Source organism: Rhinatrema bivittatum, chromosome 2 (genome assembly GCF_901001135.1).
Source record: "Rhinatrema bivittatum chromosome 2, aRhiBiv1.1, whole genome shotgun sequence".
Classification (NCBI taxonomy): Eukaryota; Metazoa; Chordata; class Amphibia; order Gymnophiona; family Rhinatrematidae; genus Rhinatrema; species Rhinatrema bivittatum.
The window spans coordinates 33,136,702-33,164,611 of record NC_042616.1 but is presented as its reverse complement, the minus strand read 5'-3'; the positions used below and the strand labels follow the sequence as shown (position 1 = coordinate 33,164,611).

The 27,910-nt window shown below is 43.2% G+C and overlaps 1 protein-coding gene across 1 annotated transcript in view; it reads right to left on the bottom strand.

Moving 5' to 3' along the window:
• The window catches only part of LOC115083176 (extracellular calcium-sensing receptor-like), a 139,713-nt gene extending 115,216 nt beyond the window's left edge, over nt 1-24,497 (bottom strand). Inside the window, exons 1-3 of the mRNA XM_029586982.1 lie at nt 24,340-24,497; nt 21,718-21,815; nt 3,032-3,194 (exon numbers count right to left, since the gene is read on the bottom strand). Of these exons, the coding sequence (XP_029442842.1) occupies nt 3,032-3,194; nt 21,718-21,815; nt 24,340-24,497 (419 nt within the window). The remainder of the gene's footprint in view (nt 1-3,031; nt 3,195-21,717; nt 21,816-24,339) is intronic.
• Nucleotides 24,498-27,910: the final 3,413 nt, after the last annotated feature.

Genomic DNA, 27,910 nt, shown 5'->3' with positions numbered 1-27,910 from the left:
GGGGAGATCTCAGAGGAAAATCGCAAAGACCAGCTAAAAAGTCTAGCTCTGAGAAATCGGATGCAGTGGGCAAATGGGACTCAGAATTGAAAGCACTCGTGGACAATGTGACCTCTCTAGTCAATTCTGTGCAGGAAAATTCCACCTGTATATTCGAGACAGTTGCACATTCTGAGGATCTAGATATCTCCCTCACGGGAGCGCAGCAAAAAATAGATGCACTGGAGCAAAGCTGTACGGCATTAACTGAAAGCTGGACAACACTGAGAACTGGGGTAAGTAGAAAAACTTGCAACTGGTGGGCTTACTGGAGGGAAGTGAAAGATCTGACACAAGGGTGTTTTTAGCCCGATGGATCCCGTGGGCTCTCGGCCTAACAGACAGAGACCGAGACATCCAGATAGAGTGGGCCCACCAAATGCTTGCGCCCCCCCCAAGCCCAGATGGACGATCACTCACTATGATACTCCAGTTGCATAAAAACCCTGACAAGATAATAATTCTTGGTGCAGCCCGAATGCTGGGAGAAGTCAAATCTCAACATCAGGTGTCTTTATCCAGGCTGCTCAGTGGCCTTACAAAAAAAAAAATGTGCTGGTTTCACCGCGATTAAGAAATCTGTCAGGCAAAGTGGAATCAAGTATGCCTTGATTACCCAGCAAATCTGAAAGTAGTACACAATCTTAAATCGAGGCTTTTGGGAAAGCTCATCTGCACAGCGGCAACCTGGGTGGTAGTGGCGGCAATCGTCCGCTGGCTCTTCAGGACCTGGCAAGACAGCACAGTCCAGACTTCTGTGCAAGCGACAGCGAGTGAGATTCCTGTGATGCGGGATTTTACTTCTTATGATTCTGCCTGATTGAATGGCCTGACTGGAGTCTGAGGGGTTCTGGCACTCCTTGTACAGTAAACTTATTTGGACCATGTGTGACCTCTAAGAAATATATATAGTAACATAGTAATGATGGTACAAAAAGACCAAAACGGTCCATCTAGTCTGCCCAGCAAGCTTCCTAAGATAGTAACTGCCACTCCATGCAGGTTACCCCCAAAACGTTTAATATATTTCTAGCCTTTAGGAATCCACAGTGTTTATCCCATGTTTGTTTTTGGCTTATCTATATAGACCTAATTATCTTTAAGTTGGAGGAGGTGTTTGTTCAGGACCCAGACCAAATAACTAACTGCAATCTGTGCACAGCCAAACCACTACCATCCTCATACACTGCAGATCAGGAATTAAACCACACCACAACCCCAAACTTGAAACAAGAATTCTGTGCATGGTCAGCCCAAACCAAACACCAAATCCAAAGTCAATAGAACCAAGGCCCAAAAGTTTAGTTTAGTTTAGTTTGCAGTTTCAGTGAATCCCATTTCTTACAGTAAATCAATATAATGTAAAAAAACGCATAGAAGAATAATAAATTTAAAGTTATAATACTATTAATATAGAACAAATACAGAAATACATCAAATTTAAAAAAAGGCAAAATACATCAAATTATAAAACAAATGAAATCTAAAATAAAATTAAGATAATGTAAACATGAAAATGAGAAATAATAGACTACAAAATACTAACAATACTTCACAAAACAATCATAGGACTGCAAACCAGCTGGTTATCTAAAACAATCGAACTACACGCCCAAAAATATGCCCTTCGCTTGACAAACAAAGGCCTCTTAAAAATTCCTCCCACTCGAACCACACGACTCACCACAACTCGAGAAAGAGCAATATCCATTGGAAGCCCCAAGTTATGGAACTCCCTGCTAATCAAAATAAGAACACAACCCGACCTAAAAACCTTCAAGAAGGAACTAAAAACATGGCTATTCACCAAAGCCTACTTAGATACTCAATGAAAACCATACATCTGGTTTCACAACCATCAAACCAAACGAGACAAGGACACACTAATACTACAAGCAAATTTTACACTTTCTGACTCGCACAACTCTAAGAATCTCGACAACCAACCCAACCATAACATTACTATAATCTCTAACAGAACATATTGTAATATCTAACTTAAATCTGTAATTGATTATTATTTCTTTGAATATGAACATGCTGATATGTTAACATGCGGACACTTTTGTAAACCATTGTGATGGCAAACCCGAATGACGGTATATAAAAACCCACAAATAAAATAAAAATAAATAAATAAATACATGTATCAGACTAAAATCAACATATAGAAATAAGTCCTTATAAATAGACTTTGATAAATGGCCAAGTTTGAGTTGTTTCCTAAACTTCTGATGGTCTGTTTTGAGTGGCCAGGACTAAGCAGAGGGCTCCACAGAGAAGGAACGAGAAAGGTTAATGCCATCTCATAAGTGTGATCGAGAGCAATTTCCTTTGGTGAGGGGAGTTTTACAAGCTCAAGCTGTGAAGACCAGAGTGATCTATAAGGTTGAGATAGAATAATTAAACTGAAGAGATAAGATGGAGTATGATAGCGTAAAGCTTTAAAAGTTAGACAAAGGATCTTAAACTGAATATGAGAGGAAATAGGAAGCCAAGGAAGTTTCTGTAGGAGCGGGATCACGTAGTCACACTTATGTTTACCAAAGATGAGTTTGGCTGAGGTATTTTCACTAATTGAAGATGATGAATTGAGTCAAGACTGAGATCATCCCCAATATTTGCACAAACTAAAACCGAGATCACATACCAAGCGCAAACTGTGCATAGCCAAGACCCAACTCATATGATTCCAAGACCCAAGACACATACCAACCCCTGTACCATACAGCTAAACCCAGTCTGTGCAGAACCAAGAGCCAAATCACATCCCAAACCCAAACTGTGCATTGTGAAGACCCAAACTACATCCCAAATCTAATCTATGCAGAGACCAGAAAAGATCCAAACAACCCACCAAACTCAGATTTAGCACAGCCAAGACCCCAAACACACTATAACCCAAAGCTGGGCTCAGACAAAGCCCAAAATACATGGCAGTCCCTCAGAATATTAGCTGATGCATTTTTTTTATAAATATATGCTTCCTTACCCCTGACAGGATATAGGCTTCGGCATCTCTGTAAATGGGAGCTCGGGAGAGGTGAATTCAGAGTGAACCACGAACATTCCTCCGATGATGATGTCTCCAGCTCTGGAAAAGGCATCCATGCTCCAGCTCTTGAGGATGCAGCTTGTCTGTGGAGACCCAGTGCCTAAAGGCGGGGAGAAGAGAAGGAGCAGAGACATACACAAGTGCATTTTAAGTTTTATCATTGTAAATATTTCTAGAAAAGATTCACAGCGCCTGTAACATGCATTAATTTTGACCTATATTCCAAAAAATAATGGGAACTTAAAATCCCCCAGATTCTAGAAAAGATGTTTTGTATTCCAAAGATACTAGAGCACAGAAAGTTTGTTCTCTTGCACTGTCAGCCTTGTTAAGTCAGTCTGCCCGAAATCAGGATCTTCTGAAAACAGTTCCCAATCACACATTATTTGGCACAGCAGCTCCTCTCACTGGTTGTTCCTCTTTGCCTCTCAGCCATCACTAAAGTGAATATCCCAGCCCTGAAGGCCACTTTCCCCTTGCTCCGCTATTACCGAGCCAGGGTCTTAGCACTCATTTACTCTCCCCTCTTATCTAGTGCTGCATCAGCATCCCAGCAAGGGATATAATTTGATGTATTTTCACTTCCTGGAAGTGCTCTGCTTTTGATGTGATTTTTATCTAAGATGTTTTCTGCCATATGAATATTAATGGTCATATGGCATGTGGTACAAGCAAGCGGAAAGTTGGCTGCAAGATAATTCAAGCCAGCGGTGGCATCTTGGTTGTCTAAATTCCTCCCTTAGTTTCTGCCTGATAAGACAAAGCGTCCCTTTCTCTAGCAGAGCAGTGAGTGAGGAGGGGTCTTTGCTCCATGGTGAAGTTTTATAACTTGTTATTCAGCAACAGCTGCACACCTCATTGTTAGGGGAAATATTAACAAGATATTTCACATCCTCTCGAGTCTCAACTGCCCTTTCATTTTCCATAATTTGTGAATTACTATGTTTCTAATAATAAGAGGTTTACTGTGATAACAGTAATTTCAATAATAACAGGGTGATACATTTTAATTCCTTGGGGAAGAAGACAAGGGAATGACTGCTGAAGGAGGAACAGCAATGTTGGAATGGGAATTATGCAGGACAGAGAAACAAGCCCAGAAATAGACAGAAATATGTCTGCTTCATTCTCCAAAGAACTCACAAGTACCTGGCAGAACTCCATTATCTATAATCTTATATCTCACTCTCTACCTGGGTAACATCAAGCTAGGTTGACAGAACATTGCATAAATCTCATCTTTGGGTGAGTTTCCTCACTCCGAAGGTCCTCAAATCTTCACAAGAGAGCACTGTTCTGAACGTATGTCTCACTTTGAATGTCAAAGTGGCCCCTAACCCCTACACTAATACCTAAACCTCACCTCGAGTTAACTAGGTGGGCTTCCCATAGAGATAAAAATACCTATCTAGTGTGAGGGCACTATGGCTAGTCTCTCTCTCTCTCTCTTATAGCTAGGCTGGCTCTCTGCCCTAACACAACCTATTACTAATGCCGTGCAATAGGGCTTCGCAAAACCGTAAGCCCACTCCTCCTCTTTTTCAGATTTGCATCGCACCATGCGTTATAGTGCTATCGCAGGGGTTTTCACATGCATTAAAGACGCTTAACACATGCAAAAACGCCATAATGCAATTTGATAAATGACCCCCTATATTAGTTGCTTTGCAACAGATTCCATAGCTTGATTGTGCGCTGAGTGACAAAAATGCTTCCTATGGTTTGTCTTAAATCTGCCAGTTGCTGTTTCATGGAGTGTCCCTTAGTCCTAGTGTGGTTTGCATGAGGTAAATAACCATTCCCTATTTACCCATTCCACCCCACTCCTGATTTTATAAATCTCAATCATATCCTCTCTCAGCCGCCTTTTTTGCAAGCTAAAGAGCCCCAATCTGTTTAGCCTTTCTCCATAATGGAGCCTTTCCATCTTCCCCATCCTTTTCTTCTCGCTGCCTTTTCGATGTCCGCTGTGTCTTTTTTGAGATGAGATGGGGTGACCAGAACTGCACGCAATACTCAAGGTGCGGTTGCACCAGGGATCTATGTTTTATTTATTTATATACCACTTATCAGTCGCTAAGTGGTTAACAAAGAGCTTACATAATCTATACAAGGCCCGACTCTTTGCAACAAATTACCAGCACAGTTAAGAGCAGAGACTGATACAAACTTTTTTCGAAAGTAGCTTAAAACATTTCTTTTTACTGATAGATTCTAGTGGTATTTAATTTGATGTCCATTTTAGAGGTGCAGTGTTTTAAATTATTAACATGCAAATTGATTATACGCTTATTATATTTTATGAATGTATTTATTGTAATCCCCTCAAACACTTTTGGACGTGGGGGAATATAGAAACATGTAAGTAAGTAAGTAAGTAAGTAAGTAAGTAAGTAAGTAAGTAAATAAATAAATAAATAAATAAATAAGAAGGATGTTATGATATTCCCTGTCAACTGAAAAGCAGGTTGTTAATACAAAAAAAACCCCTAATACATTTGAATGTCTAAATAGTAAGATAGCAGAGTTAGACTTTATAGTGCTGAATGAAGAGGTAGACATAATTGGTATCTCAAAGACCTGGTGGAAGGAGGATAACCAATGGGACAATTCTATACCAGGATACAAATTTTATCACAATGATAGGATGGATCAACTTGGGGGCAGGATGGTGCTTTATGTTCGGGATGGCATAGAGCTCAATAGGATAAAGATACTCCAAGAGAGTAAATGCATATTATAATCTTTATGGATAGAAATCCCATGTGTGTTGAGGAGGAATATAGTGATAGAAGTATACTACCACCCGCCTGGCCAAAATGATGACGGACAGTGAAATTCTAAGAGAAAGCAGAGTTGCTTACCTATAACAGGTGTTCTCACAGGACAGCAGGATATTAGTCCTCACATATGGGTGACATCATCAGGATGGAGCACAATTGGTTTTAAAGAAGCATATTTATTATATTTTTTATAGTGATGCTGTCAAGATATATACATATTTCATTAAATGAATACATCTTTTTTGATATAAGTTCTTTTAATGGTTTTTTTCTAATGGATTATTAATTGTTTATATCCATATACCACATGTACATCATCAATGATCATAATTGTTTTAATGTTTTGCATTGTAAATAATCATTTTTAGTTGATCAAACATTTGATGTTCGTCTGATGAAACTTACTGTGTGGAGTTCCACATAGAATTTGAAGTGTTCAAGGTAAAAATGTTTTTTGCTACTTATTATTTTATATTAACAATGTAGTTTTGGGGGAAAGGAGGAGTGCCGACTGTTTGCTGAGACCCCGAGACAAGTGCCGTTGAGCAGAGTGAGTGAAAAGAACTTAAACTCCTCGTCGAGGGAGTAGGGAGGTGCGGCCGGAGAGCACGCCCCCTTAGTGACGTCATATTCAGGAGCCCCGGGACAGCATATAACAACGGGCCCTACGGCGCGCAGCCGTCGGCGCGCTGCCGAAGCCGTGCGCCAAAGGGGCGCGCCCCTGGTAAATTTTTCGCTTGGTGATCTGTTTGGTGATTACCATGGGAAGAAAACGCAAATCAAAGACCTGGACTTCCTCGCCAACAACAACTGGCTCCAAGAAAATAGGACCTATGGACGACCATATATTACGTATGGGTGAGTCCATAGTTAGGGACGATATAGAAGGGAACTCCCAGCTGGGAGTCTCTTTAAGTCCCAGGTCCACGCAACCCCCCTTACAGCCTGTAGGAGAGGGTATTGGACTGATAAATGAATCCCTGACAGGGAACCAAATAAGGCCTGGTTCTACTGTAACAGGGAGTAGGTTATCAGTAAATGTAATGGAAGAAATTGAAATAAATGTTAGTAATAATGTTGTTCCATCCTTGGTAGTTCCATGCCCAACGGTTTTGCCAGATTTAATTGAGGAGGGGAATGACAGCAATGTGGAACCAGAAAGTGTTACCCTCCTAGATGTATGGAGGCTATCAGCAAAAATTGATAAAAAATTAACTAAATCTGTTTCACAAGTGCATGAATTTTCCCTTCAAGTATGTTCTAAATTTGTAGATTTGGAAAGTAGAGCTACAAAGGTGGAACAAACACTTGCTGTATTAAGTCCACAAGTAAATGTTTTGTATAATACCAATACCACTTTCATCAAAGACAATCTGGTAATGCACAATCAAATTGAAAAATTGGAGAATGAACTTAGGGCTTTCAATTTAAGGTTATTGAACTTTCCGAAAACTCAATTGTTGTCAGCTACCGAATTGTTTAATAAATACGCAGTGGAAATCTTGTCCTTGAGGGTGATAAAATTCCTGTATTGTCAAGATCATATTATTTACCTACTAGAAGAGCGCTCCAAGGGGCAGAAGGGGGTACGGATATATTAGATGTGATGTGGTCCGCATGGACCACATCACCCCGATTGGACCACGCATGGACCACATCACCCCGATGGACCACGATGGACCACGCATGGACCACGCATGGACCACATCACCCCGATGGACCACGGATATATTAGAGGTGATGTGGTCCGCATGGACCACATCACCCCGATTCTAAAAATACTCCACTGGCTACCCATTCGCCACAGAATTCTCTTCAAGACACTTACTATTATCCACAAAACCTTATTTCAGGAATCCTCGCTCCAGCTTACCATACCCCTCAAACCACACGCCTCTGCAAGACCCACCAGATCTGCATACAGAGATTCCCTCCAGGTTCCCCCAAAAAAGTCCATTCTCCACAACACCATTGAAAAACGTGCTCTATCAACTGCCGGTCCGCATCACTGGAACTCTCTTCCGCCAGATCTCCGCCAGGAACATTGCCATATCACTTTCAGAAAAAAATTAAAAACTTGGCTGTTCGCCCAAGCATACCCCTGAAGAAACCGCAGGATCACCCCCACAGTTACATACCCCGCGGTTGCGTCCTCCTTCAGCAACTCAAAAAAGGAACTATTTCTCGGCTAACTGCACTTTAATATAACTTGCCTTATATTACACACCACGTAATTTTGTATATAATGCTTACCATGTAAACACTCACGTTTCTGCTTATTTGCTTTGTTCTCCAGTTAGAAATTGTTTAACCTATCCTTTTCTCTAACAACCAAGTTCCACATTCCCTGTTATAATGTAATTTCTTGCTTCCATTGTTAACTGGTTTTTCCCCCTAGTTCATTGTAAACCGGTACGATAAGACCTGGTCTTGAGCATCGGTATATTAAAGAATTTAAATAAATAAATAAATAAATAGATAGCCCTGGAATCTCCACATTTTTGGAGGACTCCATGGATAATGTACATACAAGATCCACTTTACTGGTTTCTTTTTCCTTAAGGAAAGATAAAGATTTATTCTTTTCAAAATACTTTCAGGCAAAAGATTTTATGTTTTGCGGGCAAAAAATTCAGATTTTTCCAGATGTTTCCCGTGCTAAGCAAGCACGTAGGAAACAATTTCTAAATTTAAAAAAACAGGCCCTAGATTTAGGAGCTAGTTATTTTTTGAAATTTCCCTGCAAATGCTATATAACATACCAGAATAATAAGTTTATTTTCACTGACCCCATTCACCTGGAACGCTTCTTAAAGGACAAGTCTCCAAATTGAGTTATTTTATTTAATTAAGGAGTTAGGGTTGCAAAGAAGTAAAAAGAATTGCAGCAGTCAGGTTCTCCACCCGTACCCCTAGATGTGGACTTTACAATGAGTATATTGTGATATTTTGTTGTAAATTTAAGGTTAAAAGTTTTTCCTGTATGCCTTGATTATTGCATTTGTAAAAGAAATGTTATAATTAATAAAAATATAAATTAAAAAAAAACAAAACAATGTAGTTTTTTAATTATAGGTGTTGTCATATATTTTATAAATTGTAATTTTTTGATATCTGAGATCTTAATTATTGTTTAAAAAGATTTTTGATTATTTCAAAAAAACATTTTAATATTTATAAGATCTTAATGATTTTATTTATTGTTGGTTTTATTTGAATATTGATGATCTTCAATATGATTCTTGTTTGGTTTGATTGTAGCCCCTGAGGCAGCGGCCAACGAGCAGTGAAACTCGGCCTGAGTCGGGCATTCATTGAGCACATCTCTGTTCTAATAAATATTGAAATAAGACTGAGGCATCTATTGTGTTTTTGTTTTGCACAATCAAGGAATACTTTTGTCAAAGTTTCTAGAACTTTGACTGGCACCTACTGGGTATGCCCAGCATAGCAGCAACCCTGCATCCAGCAAGTGTCCCCCTTCAGTCTCGTCTTATAGTAAAAAGTACATGCGAAAATAAAATAAGAAAGCGTAAACTAACCCAACAACATGGGGTGGCAGGCGGGTTTCGTGAGGACTAACATCCTGCTGTCCTGTGAGAACACCTGTTAAAGGTAAGCAACTCTGCTTTCTCACAGGACAAGCAGGATGGTAGTCCTCACATATGGGTGAGTACCGAGCTGAGGATGCCCGCGCAATGCACCAAATATACCCAAAGATGTGCAACAGGCACAAGAACTGGAGTGGAATTTGGTAAAGGGCATCCTGAACTCTTAACGGGTTGGCGGAAGGATGTTGGTACCTCAGTTTGCAAATAAGTTGCATAGCACAGACTGGCTGAAGATGGAATCTTGTCTGCCAGCCTTGTCTAAACAATAATGGCATGCGAAGGTTTGTAGAGAACTCCAGGTAGCAGTCTTACAGATGTCAGCAAGTGGCACCGAGTGTAGGTGCGCTACTGATGTTGCCATGGCCCTGATTGCGTGTGCTTTAACACGGTCTTGAAGTGGAATACCTGCCTGCTGGTAGCAGAAGGAAATACAGTCCCCTAACCAGGAGGAGAGAGTCTGCTTACCCACAGGTTTACCCAATTTGATGGAATCAAAGGAAACAAATAATTGAGTGGATTTCCTGTGGGCAGCTGTACGGTCTAGATAGAATGCTAGAGCATGTTTACAGTCAAGGGTATGCAGAGCCCGTTCTCCTGGATTTGAATGGGGCCTGGGAAAGAAGGTGGGTAGTATAATGGTTTGATTGATATGAAACTCCGACACTACCACAGTCAAAAACTTAGGGTGAGTGCGGAGTACTACCCTATCATGCAGAAGTTTTAGTGTAAGGCGGGTAGGTAACTAAGGCATGTAACTCACTAACTCTGCGAGCGGATGTGATTGCCAAAAGAAAAATCACTTTCCAGGTGAGATAGCGGCGATCACAGGATTGGAGAGGTTCAAACAGCGGTTTCATGAGCCGCCCAAAACCATGTTGAGGTCCCAGGAAGGGGCTGGAGGGCGCAGTGGAGGTTTAAGGTGGAGCAAGCCCTTCAAAAAGCGTGTGACAAGGAGTTGTACTGAAATAGGTACATCCCCGACACCTTTATGGAAGGCGGCTACCGCACTGACATGTACCCTGATAGAAGTTTTGAGGCCTGACTCTGACAGGTGCCAGAGATAGTTCAGAAACTTCGGTGTGGAACAAGTTAAGGGAATGATGGACATGGAAATACACCATACCGTAAATCTGTTCCATTTGTAACAATAAGACTGCCTTGTGTAAGAACATAAAAACATGCCATACTGAGTCAGACCAAGGGTCCATCAAGCCCAGCATCCTGTTTCCAACAGTGGCCAATCCAGGCCATAAGAACCTGGCAAGTACCCAAAAACTAAGTCTATTTCATGTTACCATTGCTAATAGCAGTGGCTATTCTCTAGAACTTAATAGCAGGTAATGGACTTCTCCTCCAAGAACTTATCCAATCCTTTTTTAAACACAGCTTTACTAACTGCACTAACCACATCCTCTGGCAACACATTCCAGAGCTTAATTGTGCGTTGAGTGAAGAAGAACTTTCTCCGATTAGTTTAAATGTGCCACATGCTAACTTCATGGAGTGCTCCCTAGTCTTTCTATTATCTGAAAGACTAAATAACCGATTCACATCTACCCGTTCTAGACCTCTCATGATTTTAAACACCTCTATCATATCCCCCCTCAGCCGTCTCTTCTCCAAGCTGAAAAGTCCTAACCTCTTTTTTTTTAATTTATACTTTATTTATCCCTCCAACAGATTATGGCTTAAATCACATTCCGGTTTATTCCATTATGTTAAACTATTTGGTTTATTATAGTTACAGTAGGTATTTTTTGGTTTATGGAAACTTGATTAATGTAAAGCTTAAAGATGCGAATTGTTTACATATTCTCTAAAACGGTTAATTGTAAAATCTGTTATTAATATATTCATGCTGTTTAATTTTGTATAAACTGTTTTATGTAAAGCCTGTTGCTAAAATTAATGTTGTCTGTAAACCGAGGTGATGTATCTTTATACGTACCGCGGTATATAAGAATCTTGAAATAAATAAATAAAATAAATATTAATTTTTCAACTATTATGACATAACATGTCAAAACAATATGCGGGTAACATTATCTCATTGTACACAAAGATTTAAATAATATTGGTAACTATATTCATATTGAGGTAGATCTTATAAAAGTACGCGCAACCGGCGCAAACAAAAGTACACCGGATTTTATAAGATACGCGCATAGCCGCAAGGCAGGCGTGCGCAAGGCTGAGCAAAATCGGCAGCCTGCGCGCACCGAGCCGCGCAGCCTGCCTCCATTCCCTCCAATGCCGCTCCGAAATCTGAACGGCCTCGGAGGGAGCTTTCCTTCCGCGTCCCCCCACCTTCCCCTCCCTTCCCCTATCTAACCCACCCCCCAGCCCTACCTAAATCCCCCCCCCCACCTTTGTTGTGCAAGTTACGCCTGCTTGAGGCAGGCGTAACTTGCGCGCGCCGCCTCGGCATCCCCCGGCACAGGTCGCAGTGCCAGGGGACTCGGGACCGCCCTCCCAGCCTGCCCCCGAACCATCTCCACACCCCCGGCCTGCCGACATGCCCCCAGACACGCCCCCTCCCGCCCCTTTTACAAAGCCCCAGGACTTACGCGCGTCCCGGGGCTTTGCGCACGCCGGCAGCCTATGCAAAATAGGCGCGCCGGTGCCCTGCGTGCGTAAATCCGGCAAGATGTACGCGCGCAGGCCTTTTAAAATCTACCCCATTAGATTTTACAACCTTAATAAATATATAAATCCAATATCATTTTGCTTAAAGATAATCGTCATTTAGTACCCAATTTACTATGTAATTTTAGTAGTAAACAATCTATAACATATATAGCTATTCTAAGAAATATATTTAAGGAAAAAGAAAGTATAGCTCCCTATTTCTTACTTTTTACATCAACCTTCTCAGCCATTATTACTCCCTATTTGTTTCTTAGCCTCCAAGAAGATTTTTAAATCCGGTGGCTCGAAATACACATATTTAACTTCCTTTGGTCTTAGTAAACATTTACATGGGTATCGCAATGTCATTTGAGCACCAATCTGCTCAGCTAATTGTCTCAATTCAAGAAATTCTTTCCTTCTTCGTTGCGTTATTTTAGCAATGTCCGGATAAATCCATATTTGATGACTATAAAATTTTATAGATCTAATACATAAAAATAACTTTAAGACTGAATCTCTATCCGATGGGTACAGAAATCTTACTAAAACAGTTCCACTTTTTTCCACAGAATCATTACCAGTTAATTCTAAGATCTCAGACACATTTAATGGAGATGTTTGCTTTTCCTTCACATTATTAGATGAAATATAATAGATCTTTGCCAGCAGTGGTATGGCTTCTGTTGGAATTTTTAGTATTTCATTCAAATATTTTTTAAATTGTTCATGTAAGGACATATATTTACTTTGAGGAAAGTTTATGTCTCTAAGATTCAAGAATCTTGCATCATTTTGCAGTCTTTCAAGATTTTTTCATCTGGCTCCTCTCTCCTTGCATAACCCCACTTGGACTTTCTGAATTTGTGTAACCTTCAACTCAAGTTCCTCAATCTGTGTATTTTGTTTTTCAAGCTGCTGCTCTGATTTTAATATTCTTTCGTTCATTTCCATCGTAACTTCAGTCAATTTGGTAATAGCTTTTTCCAAAGTTACAATTGCCATCCATACAGAATCTAATGTGATGACAGATGGTTTCTCCATTTTCTTTAAAGGAGTTTTAGTGGCTTTTCCTAACCTTCCAATGTCCAACACATCCTGGTGCTCTTTGGAGGGTCCCTCCTACGCTCCCCTAGTAGATCTTCCATCAATATTCCCTTGAGTATACTTTTCTCCAGTGTCCACTGGCATTTCTTTTCCCCTTTCGGGCAATGCCAATATTAGAGATTTATTTTCAGAAAAAACATTTTCCAGATGACACTCCAAAAAGGGGGGGGGGGGGGGGGAGGGGTTGATAGTGCTCCAGGGCTCAGTGTGGTAACTGAAGCAGGTGAGTCCAGCTTTAGCTCTGAAGCTGGATTCACAGTGCTTCCCTCAGGAGTGGTCTCAGGGACGTTTACCTGCTCCGGGGTGAAAGGAGTTTTGCCCCGGTGGAAGCAAGCACTTCCGGTTGCTGACGTTATCGGGGGCCCATAAAACCGGCCTATTCTAGGCACGCAGCTGCCGAGGGTGCACGGTTTTGTTCTGCAGACACTCCTATATATCTCCTTCACCTTAAAAGTAAGTCTTATCTTTAATCCCTTTCTCTAAGCCTCCAAATAGCAGTAACATTCTACTAAAATTGAAAGTAAACTGATAGCTCTCAGGAGTTTAGTATAAGGTTTTCTTGCTTTGTATTCTCTAGTGTGTGTTGCATATCAGTATGCCACACACTAAAAGGAAGGGAAAGCTGAGGGAACTTGCAGTAACATCTTCCCCAGCGAACCCTACTCAGTCTAAAAAAGTCCTAACCTCTTTAGTCTTTCCTCATAGGGGAGCTGTTCCATTCCCCTTATTATTTTGGTCACCCTTCTCTGTACCTTCTCCATCACAATTATATCTTTTTTGAGATGCAGCGACCAGAATTGTTCACAGTATTCAAGGTAGGGTCTTACCATGGAGCGATACAGAGGCATTATGACATTTTCTGTTTTATTCACCATTCCCTTCCTAATAATTCCCAACATTCTGTTTGCTTTTTTGACTGTCGCAGCACACTGAGGCGACGATTTCAATGTGTTATCCACTATGACGCCTAGATCTCTTTCTTGGGTGGTAGCACCTAATATGGAACCTAACATTGTGTAACTATAGCATGGGTTATTTTTCCCCTAATGCATCACCTTGCATTTATCCACATTAAATTTCATCTGCCATTTGGATGCCCAATTTTCCATTCTCACAAGGTCTTCCTGCAATTTATCACAATCTGCTTGTGATTTAACTACTATGAACAATTTTGTATCATCTGCAAATTTGATTACCTCACTCGTTGTATTTCTTTCCAGATCATTTATAAATAAATTGAAAAGTAAGGGTCCCAATACAGATCCCTGAGGCACTCCACTGCCCACTCCATTCCACTGAGAAAATTGTCCATTTAATCCTACTCTGTTTCCTGTCTTTTAGCCAGTTTATAATCCATGAAAGGACATCGCCACTTATACCATGACTTTTTACTTTTCCTAGAAGCCTCTCATGAGGAACTTTATCAAACGCCTTCTGAAAATCCAAGTACATTACATCTACTGGTTCATCTTTATCCACATGTTTATTAACTCCTTCAAAAACGTGAAGCAGATTTGTGAGGCAAGACTTGCCTTGGGTAAAGCCATGCTGATTTTGTTGCTACTGGGACACGGGAAACCGGCTCTGAAAGGTTAAGAGATTGAAGTATTAACCTTTCAACATCCAGGCAGTCAGGGAGAGGGCCTGGAGGTTGGGGTGATGAAGGCAACCGTTATTCTGAGTGAACTTAAGCAGGTCCTTCCCCAGATGAATGTGCCGGTGTACTGATAGGTTGTGGAGAATTGGAAACCAGACCTGGCGTGGCCAATGAGGGGCTATCAGAATCATTAGCCCCTTGTCCCTTCTCAACTTCACGAGAGTATTTGAAATGAGTGGAAGTGAAGGGTACGCATAAAGGAGACCGCTGGCCCACGACATGGAGAAAGTGTCTCTTGGCTGCGAGTGAGAGAGCAGAATTTCCCTACTTTGCGGTTGTGAATTGACCAAAGAGGTCTATGGGAGGGTAACCCCAACGTTGGATTATTGAGTCTGCTACAGTGGGGTTGAGGGACCACTCGTGCAGTTGAAAAGTGCGACTCAGCTTGTCTGCTAACACATTGTCCACTCCCGGCAAGTAGGTGGCCCTGAGGTACATCGATTGGGAAAGGGCTTCCGCCCATATCTGTGCAGCTTCCTGACACAGAAGGTAGGAGCCCGTTCCCCCTTGCTTGTTGATGTACCACATGGCCACCTGATTGTCTGTTTGAATCAGGATGACCTGGTTGGAAAGGTGATCCTGAAAAGCCCTGAGAGCATATCTGATTGCACGAAGCTCCAGGAAATTTATTTGGTGTTTGGCTTCCTCTGGAGACCAAATGCCCTAAGTTTGCAGGTTTCCAACATGTGCACCCCAGCCGAGGCTGGAAGCATCTGTTGTCAAGGTTATTTGAGGTTCTGGAACCTGAAATGGAAGGCCTTGTAGCAGACTGAATTGGTCTGCCCACCAGGCCAGCGATAAGCAGAGCTGTTTGGTGATGTGGACAATGGTGGACATTGGCTGAGAAGACTGAATCCACTGCGATTTTAGAGTCACTGCATTACTCTCATGGCAAGGTGAGCCATGGGAGTGACATGCACCGAGGAGGCCATATGACCCAGTAAGACTAGAAAATGACGTGCAGTTGAATGTTGTCGAGACTGCAGTCGATGGGCCAGAGAAGCGAGAGTGAAAGCTCGATCCCAAAGTAGGAAGGCTTTCGCTTTTGGAGTGTCCAAGTCGGCCCCTATGAACGACAGGGTTTGAGAAGGAACTAGCCTGGATTTTGGATAGTTCATAGGAACCCTAGGGAGATCAGGGTATGCAAAGTAAGACGTAGGGATGTCAGTGCAGTTTGCTGAGTGGAAGCCCTGATCAACCAATTATCGAGATAGGGGTAGACATGGACACTTTAACTCCTGAGAAAGGCAGCTACTACTATGAAGCACTTGGTGAAGACTCGTGGGGCAGATGCTAGGCCGAATGGTAACACTCGATATTGGAAGTGTTTTGGACCTACTAGGAACCGCAGGAATCTGCGATGTGACGGAGTAATTGAAATGTTTGCATAGGCATCCTGGAGGTCTAGAGAGCAGAGCCAGTCTTCCCTTTGGAGAAGGGGAAGAAGAGAACCCAAGGTCACCATCTTGAACTTTTCTCTTTGTAGGTATTTGTTTAAGGTGCGAAGATCCAGTATTGGGCGAACACCTCCTGACTTTTTTGGTATCAGGAAATACCGGGAACAGAACCTCTGCCCCTGTTGGGAGAGGGGCACTGGCTCCATTGCTCGGGACTGGAGGAGGCGGGAGACCTCCTGCTCCAGGAGTGATGAGTGGTCGGATGTTCCCCACGTTAGCCGAGGTGGGAAATCCGGTGGAACAGAGAGAAAGTTGAGGTAGTAATCTTGAGTTACTACAGCAAGTACCCACTGATCTGTGGTGACTGTGTGCCAAGATTTAGAGAAGTGGCACAACTGGTCTCCGACGGGAATAACCGGAAGTGGAGGCTGGGTACTGCTCTCTAGGAAGGAGTCAAAAGCCAAACACTGGACCTGGCTGGGGGGCTGGCTGTGACTTTTGTACTCTAGGTTGCCTGGATTGGCCTTTTTGGTAAGGCCTAGAAGGCCGACCCCTAGACGCCGGGGGAATAGTATCTCCTTTGCCGGTAGACTTGTCTCTTGGAGTCTCTCCTAAAAGATCTTTTGGAAGAGGAAGAGAGATCAGAAGGCAGTAAGGAAAGCTGGCGCAGAGTCTCTTGGTGGTCCTTGAGCTGCGCCACTGCTTCTTGAATCTTTTCTCCAAAAAGATTATCCCCAGCACAGGGCAAGTCAGCTAAGCTGTCCTGTACTTTTGGTCTGAGGACTGAAGACTTTAGCCAGGCCCATCTCCTCGCACTAATTCCTGCCACCGAAACTCTGGAGGCAGTGTTGAAGATGTTATATGCAGACCGTACTTCATGTCTGCCAGCATCTAGGCCTTTTTGTGCTAGGGCATGAAGCTGGTCCTGGAATTGCAGAGGTAAGGCTTCAGCAAATTCCTGAATCTTCGTGAACAGGGCCCTGTTGTATTGGACATGTACAATTGGTAGGAAGCAATGCAAGAGATCAGTATTGAGCCATGGAATACACGTCTTCCAAATGCATCCAGGAATTTTTATTCCTTTTCTGGAGGAATGGAAGAATGAAGTTTGGAGCATTGTGCCCTCTTCTGGGCTGACTCCACAACCACTGAGTGATGATCTAATTAAGTTCTCTGGAAGCCAGGGGCTGACTGAACTAGGTAAGTGGCATCTGCCATACGGTTGACAGGTGCCACAGAGCCAGGGTGCTCCCAATTTCTCTTTAAAAGGTCCAGAAGGATTTCATGAATAGGGATAGTCCCAAGAAACAAGAAGGTAGGCGATCTAAAAAAGCCGTTAGGAAAACAAAAGGGATAGATGCCTGGGTCTTTTTCAAATCTTTACTGGAGTGCTGTGAAAGCTGCAAAACTCGGCCTGAGTCGGGCAATATCTTTTAAACACTTCTCTACTCCAATAAAGATTTGAAAAAGACCCAGGCATGAATAGAGATAGACATGATTTCCTTTGGAGCATCTAAAATTTGGAGAAGCTCCAGCATCTGATGCCTAGAGTCCTCTTCAGTCTGAAGCTGGAATGGAACCATTTCAGACATTTCCTTTACAAAGTTGATAAAGGGAAAAGTCCTCTGGAGGAGAACGCTTCCTTTCATTAGGAGGAGAGGGCTATGAAGGCAGATCATCAGTATCCTGGGACGAATCATCAGTCCAAGGATTGTAAGGCTCATCACCAGCTCCCATAGGTTCATCAGAAGGGAGTAATGGTGTTATCCCGGAAGGCTTGGGCCTAGGCATCGATGGAGGCATCGAAGACATCAATGGAGGCACCAGAGGCATCGATGGAGGCACCGATGGAATTGGCGACATCGATGGTTGTGTCGGTGGCAGCACGCCGGAGGGCGGAATGGAGATCGGTATTTCTTCTTCTTCTTCTGATGACAAGGGTATCAGTGATGAAGGAATCGGGGCCATCGGTTCCCTCGGATCCACCGGTGGAAGGGCACCTATTAACGCATCCATTCTTGCCAATAGCGGTGCAAGTGCCGTGGGTATCAGATCGGTGGCCAGCTCGGGAACCGGCACTGGCATCGATATAGGTTTGAACCCCTGGAGTGCTTTACCAATGGCCTCTTGGATCATCCGAGTCAATTCCTCACGGAAACCTGGGGCATGGATACCCAGTTCTGGAGTATGAGGCAGCACTGGCGTAGCCGGAGGGTCCACTGGTGAAAGTGGAGTCGCGGCTCCCGGCACCTGTCCAGGTGGGGAACGCCTTGGTGACCCAGAAACTGAAGAGGATGGGGCCTAGTCTGTACGGGACTTCTTTGTCGGTGGCTCAGACAATGTCGATGCCAAGGGCTTGCCTGTATTGGTGGCCTGAGCTTTCCAATGGCGGTGTCAATGTTTTTCTCGATGTTCTCCTCGGTCTTTTTCCTGAGGAGGAACAGAGGGGGTTGACACCCGCGGAGTCGTTGAAGCCGGTCGGGCAGCAGTGGGTTCCTGGTGCTGGCGCGAAGTCGACGGTACTGGTTCGGACGACATCGAAGTTATCGATTGAGTCGGGGTTTTTGACCGAAAGAGAAGTTCCATCTTCTCCAGCCTAGCCTTGCGACCCTTTGGGGTCATTTGGGAACATTTGATGCAAGTAAGGACATCATGGCCGGACCTCAAACACATCACACAGACCGTGTGAGGGTCAGTGATGGGCATTGTTCGAGTGCAGTCGGGGCACCAACGGAAACCCGGTGCCATGGCCTCGACAAAATTTAGTTGTGGTGCGGTCGATGGCTGGTAGGCCGCGAGGGGAAAAACTCGATGGGAATCGACCGCAAGCAGGTAAAAAACTTACCATTTGACCGCGAGCAAAGGTATCGATAAGGGGACCCCTGTGGGGTATAATTTTTTGAAATTTTTTGATAAAGTTCCGTGAGGAAAAATTCCTGTCAGGAATCTCTGAAGAGCTCCTTAACCAGCATGGCTACTGCTGCGCGGAAAAAAGAAGACTGAAGGAGGATCCCTGCTGGATGCAGGGTTGATGCTATGCTGGGCATGCCCAGTAGGTGCCAGTTAAAGTTCTAGAAACTTTGACAAAAGTGTTCCGTGATTGGGCTCCATCCTGATGATGTCACTCATATATGAGGACTACCATCCTGCTTGTCCTGTGAGAAATCAGGGAAGCTAACCAATTTGGCAATGCAGTAATAATGGGAGATTAAAGTTACTCCAATACTGGCTGGGTAAATGTAGCATCAGGACATGCTACAGAGGTAAAGTTCCTGGATGGAATAAATGACTGCTTTATGAAGGATTAGATCAGGAACCAACAAGAGAGGAAGCTATTTTAGATCTAATTCTTAGTAGAATGCAGGATTTGGTGACAGCGGTAATGGTGGTGGGCCACTTGGTAATAGCGATCATAACATGATCAAATTTGAATCAATGACTAATAGAAGGACAATAAGTAAAATCACGGCTCTAGCTTTAAACTTCAACAGGGAGATTTTGACAAAATGAGAAAGATAATTAGAAAAAACTCAAAGGTGCAGTTACAAAGATTATGGGGCCAATTCAATAAAGTGCGTGTAAAAACTTGTATCTAAACTGGGCGTCCGACTTTTCAATGCACGCACATCCACCTCTTCTGTATGCCTAATGTAATAATCAAATGAGATACCATGCTAAAAAGGACGCGCTAGGGAAAAATTGTGCATCCCTATTGCATCCTTGGCATCGGGCGCCCAGGAGACATGGCTGTTGGAGGGTGACGAAAATGGACTCTCTGAAATCCTTTCCCCCTAGCCTGACCTTCCCACCCCTTCCCCTAACCTTCCCCCCCCCCCCCCGCAGCCCTACTCTAACCCCCCCAAAAGTTTGATCATACCTTTTGTGCCTGCCTCGGGGCAGGTGCAAGTTGCGCTCACCGGCAGCCTGCCGGCACGCGATCCTTCAACACAGCGGCAATGGAGAAGGTACATAAGAACATAAGAAATGCCATATTGGGTCAGACCAAGAGTCCAGAAAGTCCAGCATCCTGTTTCCAATAGTGGATAATCCAAGTCACTAATATCTGGTTAGTACCCAAACATCAAATAGATCTCAAGCTACTATTGCTTATTAATTAATAGCAGTTTTATGGATTTTTTTCTCTAGGAACTTATCCAAACCTTTCTTAAATCCAGTTACACTAAGTGCCATAACCACATCCTCTGGCAATAATTTCCAGAGTTTAACTATGCGCTGAGTGAAAAAGTATTTTCTTCGATTTGTTATAAATGATTTACTTGCTAACTTCGTGGAGTGCCCCCTAGTCCTTCTATATTCGGAGAGAGTAAATAAGCAATTTATATTAACCGTAACAAAGTAAAGGTCACTAGTAAAAAGGAAGATATCTCCTGTGAAAAACTCTTGTAGAATTCAAGGGCATAGCCATCTGGCTTGGGCATTTCCCATTAGGGAGCCCTATCATAGCCATATACAGTTCCTCTGCCTGTATCAGCATAATCTCATAGTCTGCCTTTCCGATAAGTCACTCAGATAATCATTTATTTCATCCAAGACTGCACTCCTCCCAATAAGTGTATAGATCTGTATAGAAATCTTTAAAGACCCTATTAATATTGGGAAGCCTATACTTCACTGCCCCATCCGCCCCCACGAATCCCATATATGAGGGTCTGCGCAACGCATTTCCTCAGCACCCTTGCCAGCAAAGCACCCATTTTGTCCCCATACTCATGAAGTTTTTTGTCTGACAAATTTAAAGGCTTTTTCCACCCCCAATTTCTGGAGGCGCTGCAGTTCCCCTCTCCATTTCTGCAGCTCTGTTTAAGCTCGGATGGAGCATGCAGCCGTATGCAGTGCCTCTAGCTGTTTAACCCTCCTCTCCACTGAAAGTTCCCCTTCTTTTCTACTTTTCTTTAAATGGCTGGCAAAACTAATGATTCGCCCTCACAACACAGCCTGAAGTACTTCCCAAAGCAACACAGGAGATTGTTCAGCCTTTGCAAGGATCTCTTTATAATCCTGTATCGTCTTGCTCACCATTGTAGAAAACTGATCATTGCCCAAAAGAGATGTATTTAGATCCCACTGCTTATCTGACTCAAAAAGAGTCAGATAAGCAGCACAAGATGATGATCTGATATACTACACATCAATATATCCATAGGTCCCACCAGCCTCATCAGCGAAGCAGCACATAGAAAATAAGGTATCTGGCTATACATAGTATGCCTCGGGGAGAAATAAGTGTAGTCTGTTCCCGAAGGCTACTGGACTCACCAGGCATCTAAAAGATCCAGGCATTGCATTAGAAATTGAAAACTAGGGATCTGCCCTTTGTCTGCTTCAGACCCCGAAGAGCAAGCCAGTGCTGGATCCAGGCACAGATTCAAGTCCCCTCCCATGTCGTATGGGTGGCTCGAGAAATCTTCCAAGGTAGTACTCAGGTCTTTATAATGCTCTTGTTGACTGTCGTTAGGCCCGTAAATGTTAATCAGCACAAAAGTTTGAGCATAAATAGTACATTCAAGAGCCACAAATCTGCCATAGGGTCAGAGAGGGACTTAATGACAGTCAGTGGAAGGGCTTTATGTATTAAAATACTCCTCCCCCCCCCTTATCTTGGATTTGTATGAGAAAGAGAATACCTGTCCCAACCAGTCCCCTCACAGCTTAGCATGTTCAACCTGCGAGAGATGCGTTTCTTGTAGAAACGCTATCATCGTGCCTTTAGTTTTCAGAAAATTTAGTATCCTTCTCCTCTTCATCAGGGTTCCAATGCCCTTGACGTTCAAAGAGATAATATTAATCATCTTGCTAGCCATGGCAAGGTCTAAGGGTCATGTATATCCCTATCCTGTGTAGAAATGTCTGCTGCTGTTTTAAACATTTAACCCTCTTCACACCCCCACCCCCAACAGCACCAACTATATAATAACATCCCAAACTTATGTGGCCTCAGGGCAAGGTAGAAAACTATCTACTGCCGATATACCACTCCCCCACCAAATCCAGCCCCCAATCCTCCCTCCTCCCAACAAAACTAACAGCATATCTGGTTGAAAGACCTCCTGAGACTGAGCAACACTGCTATAAAATCCAAAAGTCAGGCTCCACCACAAAATCCCCTCATTAACAGGCCGATTCAGTAAAGTCCGCAGGAGATCGGGCATTTGCCCGCTCTCCCAGCGCGCGCACCGGCCACTCGCCAGTGCACGCGATTCAGTATTTAAATTAGGCCCGGCGATAAAAACGGGCAAAAGGAGGCGCTAGGGACACTAGCACGTCCCTAACGCCTCCTGTTTGACAGGAGCAGCGGCTGTCAGTGGGTTTGACAGCCGACGCTCAATTTTGCCGGCATCGGTTCTCAAGCCTGCTGACAGCCACGGGCTTGGAAACCGGACGCCGGCAAAATTGAGCGTCCGGTTTTCGACCTGACAGCCACCGGCCGACTTCCAATTTATTTTTTTTTTTAACTTTTTTTACTCTTCAGGACCTCCGACTTAATATCGCCATGATATTAAGTCGGAGGGTGCAAAGAAAAGCAGTTTTTACTGCTTTTCTGTGCACTTTCCCGGTGCCGGAAGAAATTAGCGCCTACCTTTGGGTAGGCGCTAATTTCTGAAAGTAAAATGTGTGGCTTGGCTGCACATTTTACTTCCTGAATTGCGCACGAATACCTAATAGGGCCATCAACATGCGTTTGCATGTTGATGGCCCTATTAGGTTTGGCGGGTTGGACGCGCGTTTTCCGCTCCTTACTGAATAAGGGGTAAGGGAAAACGCGCGTCCAATAGCAGGCTAACAGTGCGCTCTGTCGGAGCGCACTGTACTGTATCAGCCTGTAACTTGGCCCTCCTGCCTTCCCATTCCAGAAGGAACCACCTTTCCCCATTTCCCGCCCTCCAGTCCACTGACAAATCCCTCGCCAAAGTCTTTAAAGGAGTTGGAAATTTGTCATTGCCACATGTGCCTCTTGCCACTCTGCGAGTATGTCGGACATCCCGTTTCTCTATCAGTTGTCAATCTGCAGATCAAGGTCATCATTCACCCACACACAGATCAGCTGCAGATCAACACCTGAGCAATTACCATTAGCACCGTTCAAAGCCGTTAGTGCATTAGGCCTTAGCTGCACAACATTTAAGGCAAAGAAAATAAAATACCAGCATGTGCCCATTCTCCCCTCACCCAGCCCCCAACTTGGTAACTTTACCAAACTAAGAAACCCCCATAATTCCAAACTGCACCCCTCTTTCCCCCCCTTCTTTTAACTCCCCGCACATGAACAGACCTCTTCAACCAACCCTATAAATCCCACCACTTTAACAAATTTAAAGTAATTAATGATACAGGGCACCACTTCAGGTGGCTCCAGAGTAGGTGCCTTGAGCTGCTGGAAAAAGCGCATTACTGCCTTGGCAATCATTAAAGGAGGTAGTGCCATCGTGAGGGAGCAGTAACCTCACCGGATGAAGAAGCACGTAGGTCAACCCTTTCTTCTGGAGTTCCCTTTTGACCACCACAATACTCTGTCTCTTCTTCTGCACCTCAACAGAAAAGTCCTGGAAGAAATAAATTCCTTTTCCTTGGTAGGTAGGTGACCTCTTTAAGTTTTCTTCTGGCTTCCAGCACCCGATTATTATCTCCGTAATGGTGCAAACATAATCTAAGAACTCTAGGACGGCCATTTTCTCTGGGGAGGGGGCGCTACGGCCCTATGTGCCCAATCTATTTTCATTGATGTTTCATTGATTTTTCCATTTTCATTGATTCATTTTCATTGATGTTTTTCCATTTCAAATTCAACACTGCAAGAAGCCATGAGGCCATGAACCCAGTAGGCTCATTGCCCTCTACTCTCTCTGGCAAGCCCACAATGTGCAGATTATTCTGGCAGTTCCAATTTTCTATATTATTGAGTTTCTTGGCCGTGCGCTTCTGGGCCTGCTCTAATATTTACAGATGGTATGTAATGTATGTGAGGGAGAGCTCCATAACTTCCATGCATTCTATCATATTATCTACCTGCGTTGTTATCTCCCCCACTGTTGACACTACTTGCCTCACTCTGTCAACTACCTTCTCCAGCTGTGCATCCAAGCTGGAATGTATCTTATCAGCCAATTGCTGCATGACATCCTTCACAGCATCTACCATCTTGCTAGGCAGTTCCGGTGTGCTCAGAGCCTCCTCCTCCTCCTCCATTGCCTCTGTCACCATTTTGTCCAACACCAATGTGCTATCCGCCACATTTTTCCCCCGAGCGCGTCCATTGCTGGGCTGGATCTCCTCAAAACATGGGGATCGACTTCTTATTACCTTTTTCAGCCATTCCATGTCTAAACATGCGTGATTAAAGGGTCTAAAACTTACTTACTATATAATTGCCCAAGTTAGGCTTGTTTAATTTTGTATTAGGCTTGTTTATTTGTATTATATGTTTTCTATCATACATGGAATGTTTTTGATACATGTTTTGTTCTATGATCTTTAGAATGTAAAGCCTGTTGCTGAATTATTGTTTATTGTAAACCGAGGTGATGTTCTTAACGTGCCGCGGTATATAAACATTTCTAAAATAAAAATAAATAAATAAATATTTAAACAGGGGCAGTGGGAGCTAGTTAGGCATGCGTCCACCTGCAACTGCATCACGTGACACCTCCTCCTCTCTTTCATGCCTACTCAGTCTTCCTATCATGCAGTACATCATTCCTCTCATTTTCTTCTCCAGCTCCCCAGTAAGTCCTCCTTGCTTTACTAGCTAATGCTGTCAGCCTCCTGTGCAGTCATCATTACAGCCAAAACCATGTGCCTTTGTTTATTGTACATCACTGTACCAGAAGTAGCTGGCAGTGTCTGGCAGGCGAGACTGGTGGCAGGAAGGAGCAGCTGTAGAAGTGGTGGTAGAAGCTGGACCGATGGAATTTCTATGTAGAGCAAGAGATTGACTGCATCAGTGGGAACTCATTGGCTTTTGTTGCGGATGTGGACCCTTGGGCCAAGGTGGAGTTGGCACAACATGCAAGGAGGAGCCCTGCAGGTCCCTATCATCAGTTGGCAGAGCTGGCTGTGGCAGAGGCCCAACTGGAGCTTCACCTATACCAGTCCTTGTCCCCTTAGGTTGAGCCCTTGGGTGCTGGGGCTGGCAGGACTTAGGTGTGGGCCTCTGTTTCTGAGGTGGAGATCCATGGAAGCAGTCGAGTCATAGGCCAGGGTCCAGGGCAGGCTGAATACAGGTGAGGTCAGAGACAGGCAGTGGTCAGTGGCAGGCAGAGTTCAATCATGGATGAGAAGCAGGCAATGGTCTGTGGCAGGCGAAGTTCAGTCAAAGTCAAGTGTCAAGCCAAAGTCAGAACCAGAGATCTGTCCAAGGAAAGACAGGTTGAATAGGCAGTCAGGGAGGCAAGGAACAGCACAGGAAAGCAGAAGAAGATACTGAAGAACTGAAAATTTGACCACAGCACGAAGATGAAGAACTCAGAAAAGAAGACCAGGGACTACCAAGATGAAGACCAGGAACACCCTGAGGCAATTTGCTCTACCCAAGGTAGTTGACCTATTGCCAAGGCAAAGAGTACAAGGGAAATGGGCCTTTTATAGGCCGATGTTCCTGACATCATCTGGGACACTGTGGGGGATTTCCCGCCACAGGCCCTTTAAGATGAGGCAGGTTGGGCATGAGCACACCTAGGAACAGCCATCGTAGAGTTTGGTGGCGTTTCGTTTGCATCGCATCAGAACCAGTCAAACATGGCGGCCTGCCGTGTGTTCATCTGGAGGGGCCTGCCCTAGCATTGGAAACCCTCACAGGTGGCTTGGGGCTGGAGGTAAGAGTGATGGTCCACGGTCTTGGCCTAAGGACTACCGTATGCAACAGTAAGAGATAGAGGATGGGACTCATGATAGTGGGATCAGTCACATCGCTACAGCAGAAGTGGAAAAAACCATTACAGATTGACTTATTGGAAAAGGTAGTGGGGGAGTCAAGGAAATGCTAAGGAATCACCATCAGATTTTTGTACAATATTGCAATCATTAATATTATCAAGGCTGAATTCAGCCTACATTGGTCTCCCAGAGAATACTATCAGAACATGGCGGCACATATGATTGCAGGGGTATGACTTCACGATCACATCACATCAGTTTTGAGATCACTACACTGGCTTTCAATCTCCTGGTGAAAATAATTTAAAATAATTTTCACTTTCTGTAAGGCCTTGAAACAACAGGCACCAAAATGTATCTCCACAACGCTTAAAATTTATCAGCCTTCATGGAATTGTAGATCTAGTAATTAGGGCCTATTTAAAATTCTATCTCCAAAACTATTAGGTCAGGGTGCAAGCATTCTGTGTAGCTGGGCCCACTCTATGGAATGCTCTACCAGGACAGCAGTGGACCATTGCTTGTATCCAAATGTTCTGCAAGCAACTAAAAACAAATGTATTTAACCAGGGATGTGAGATTGCTACTGATTTCTAAGGATCCTAGAACAACTGTACCCAGATGTTTTTTTTATATATTCTCTCTCTTTATGAGGCAATTTTCCAAGAAAACACTTGGTCACAAAATAATAAATTGACAAAGGAAAAACTTTTTAAACATGATACAATAGGATTAAAGGACTAAGTCAGTCCACATTGGGGAGAGATCAAAAACAAAAGAAAAATGTAATGAGGAAATAAGCCTAATTACTCACTTGGACCAGTATTATAACCCTATTATAACCCTAACAGCTACATTGTAGAAAATATATCTACTACCATGGTATATGAGAATACATTTACAAGGAAATTTCAATTGAAAAGACCCACCTACTTCTCTCTTTCCTTATCAAAAAGATGTTGTTGAGTATCTCTAGTTACCAGAGTATATAGGAGGTGCCTTTTCAGTTTCTCTCTGACTCCATCTGCTGGAAGGGAGGCATAACCCAGCAGTCCGGACTGATCCTGGTACGTACAGGGAACTCTAGTTACATCAGGAAACAGAGATATTTTATAACCATAAAATAAACATTCTTTTAAATTTAAAAAAAAGTTTCAATATTAATTGTTCATCAGATTTTTTTAGGAACTCAACTAGAAGAGTAGCTCTACATTGATTATGAAATCAGAATTTTCTAAGAAGCCTGTTAAGTCAAAAGGCTCTTCTACCTGAGTCCCTTCTATATCCTTAACAGGAGAAAACAGATAAAATGCTTTAACAATTACAGGAAAGGATTCCTTGGAAAGGCCAAGGAGATCTTGAAAAAATCTCCCCAGCATCTCCAAAGGAGGCACAATTGAACATCTAGGAAAATTTAGAATTCTCAAATGATACCTTCTAGCATGATTGTCAAGGTTTTCTAACCTTTTTTGCAATATAAGATTATCTTTTATTATATTAGAACTTTGCTCAGTAACAGAAAGAATCTTATTTTCTAAAGCAGTCAACTTTTCATTGTGGTCTAAAATCTTCTGAGATTGATCACTAAGGACTACAGACATATTTCCAACAGAGTCCAGCATAGAGTCAATTCTAGATGAAAGAGTAGCTTCCAGCCTGGTGATGGCAACCTACAGGGAATCCAGCATTATCAAGGCTGCTTGACTAGGTGACTTGAAGGAGCTGTGGAGCCCATTATACCC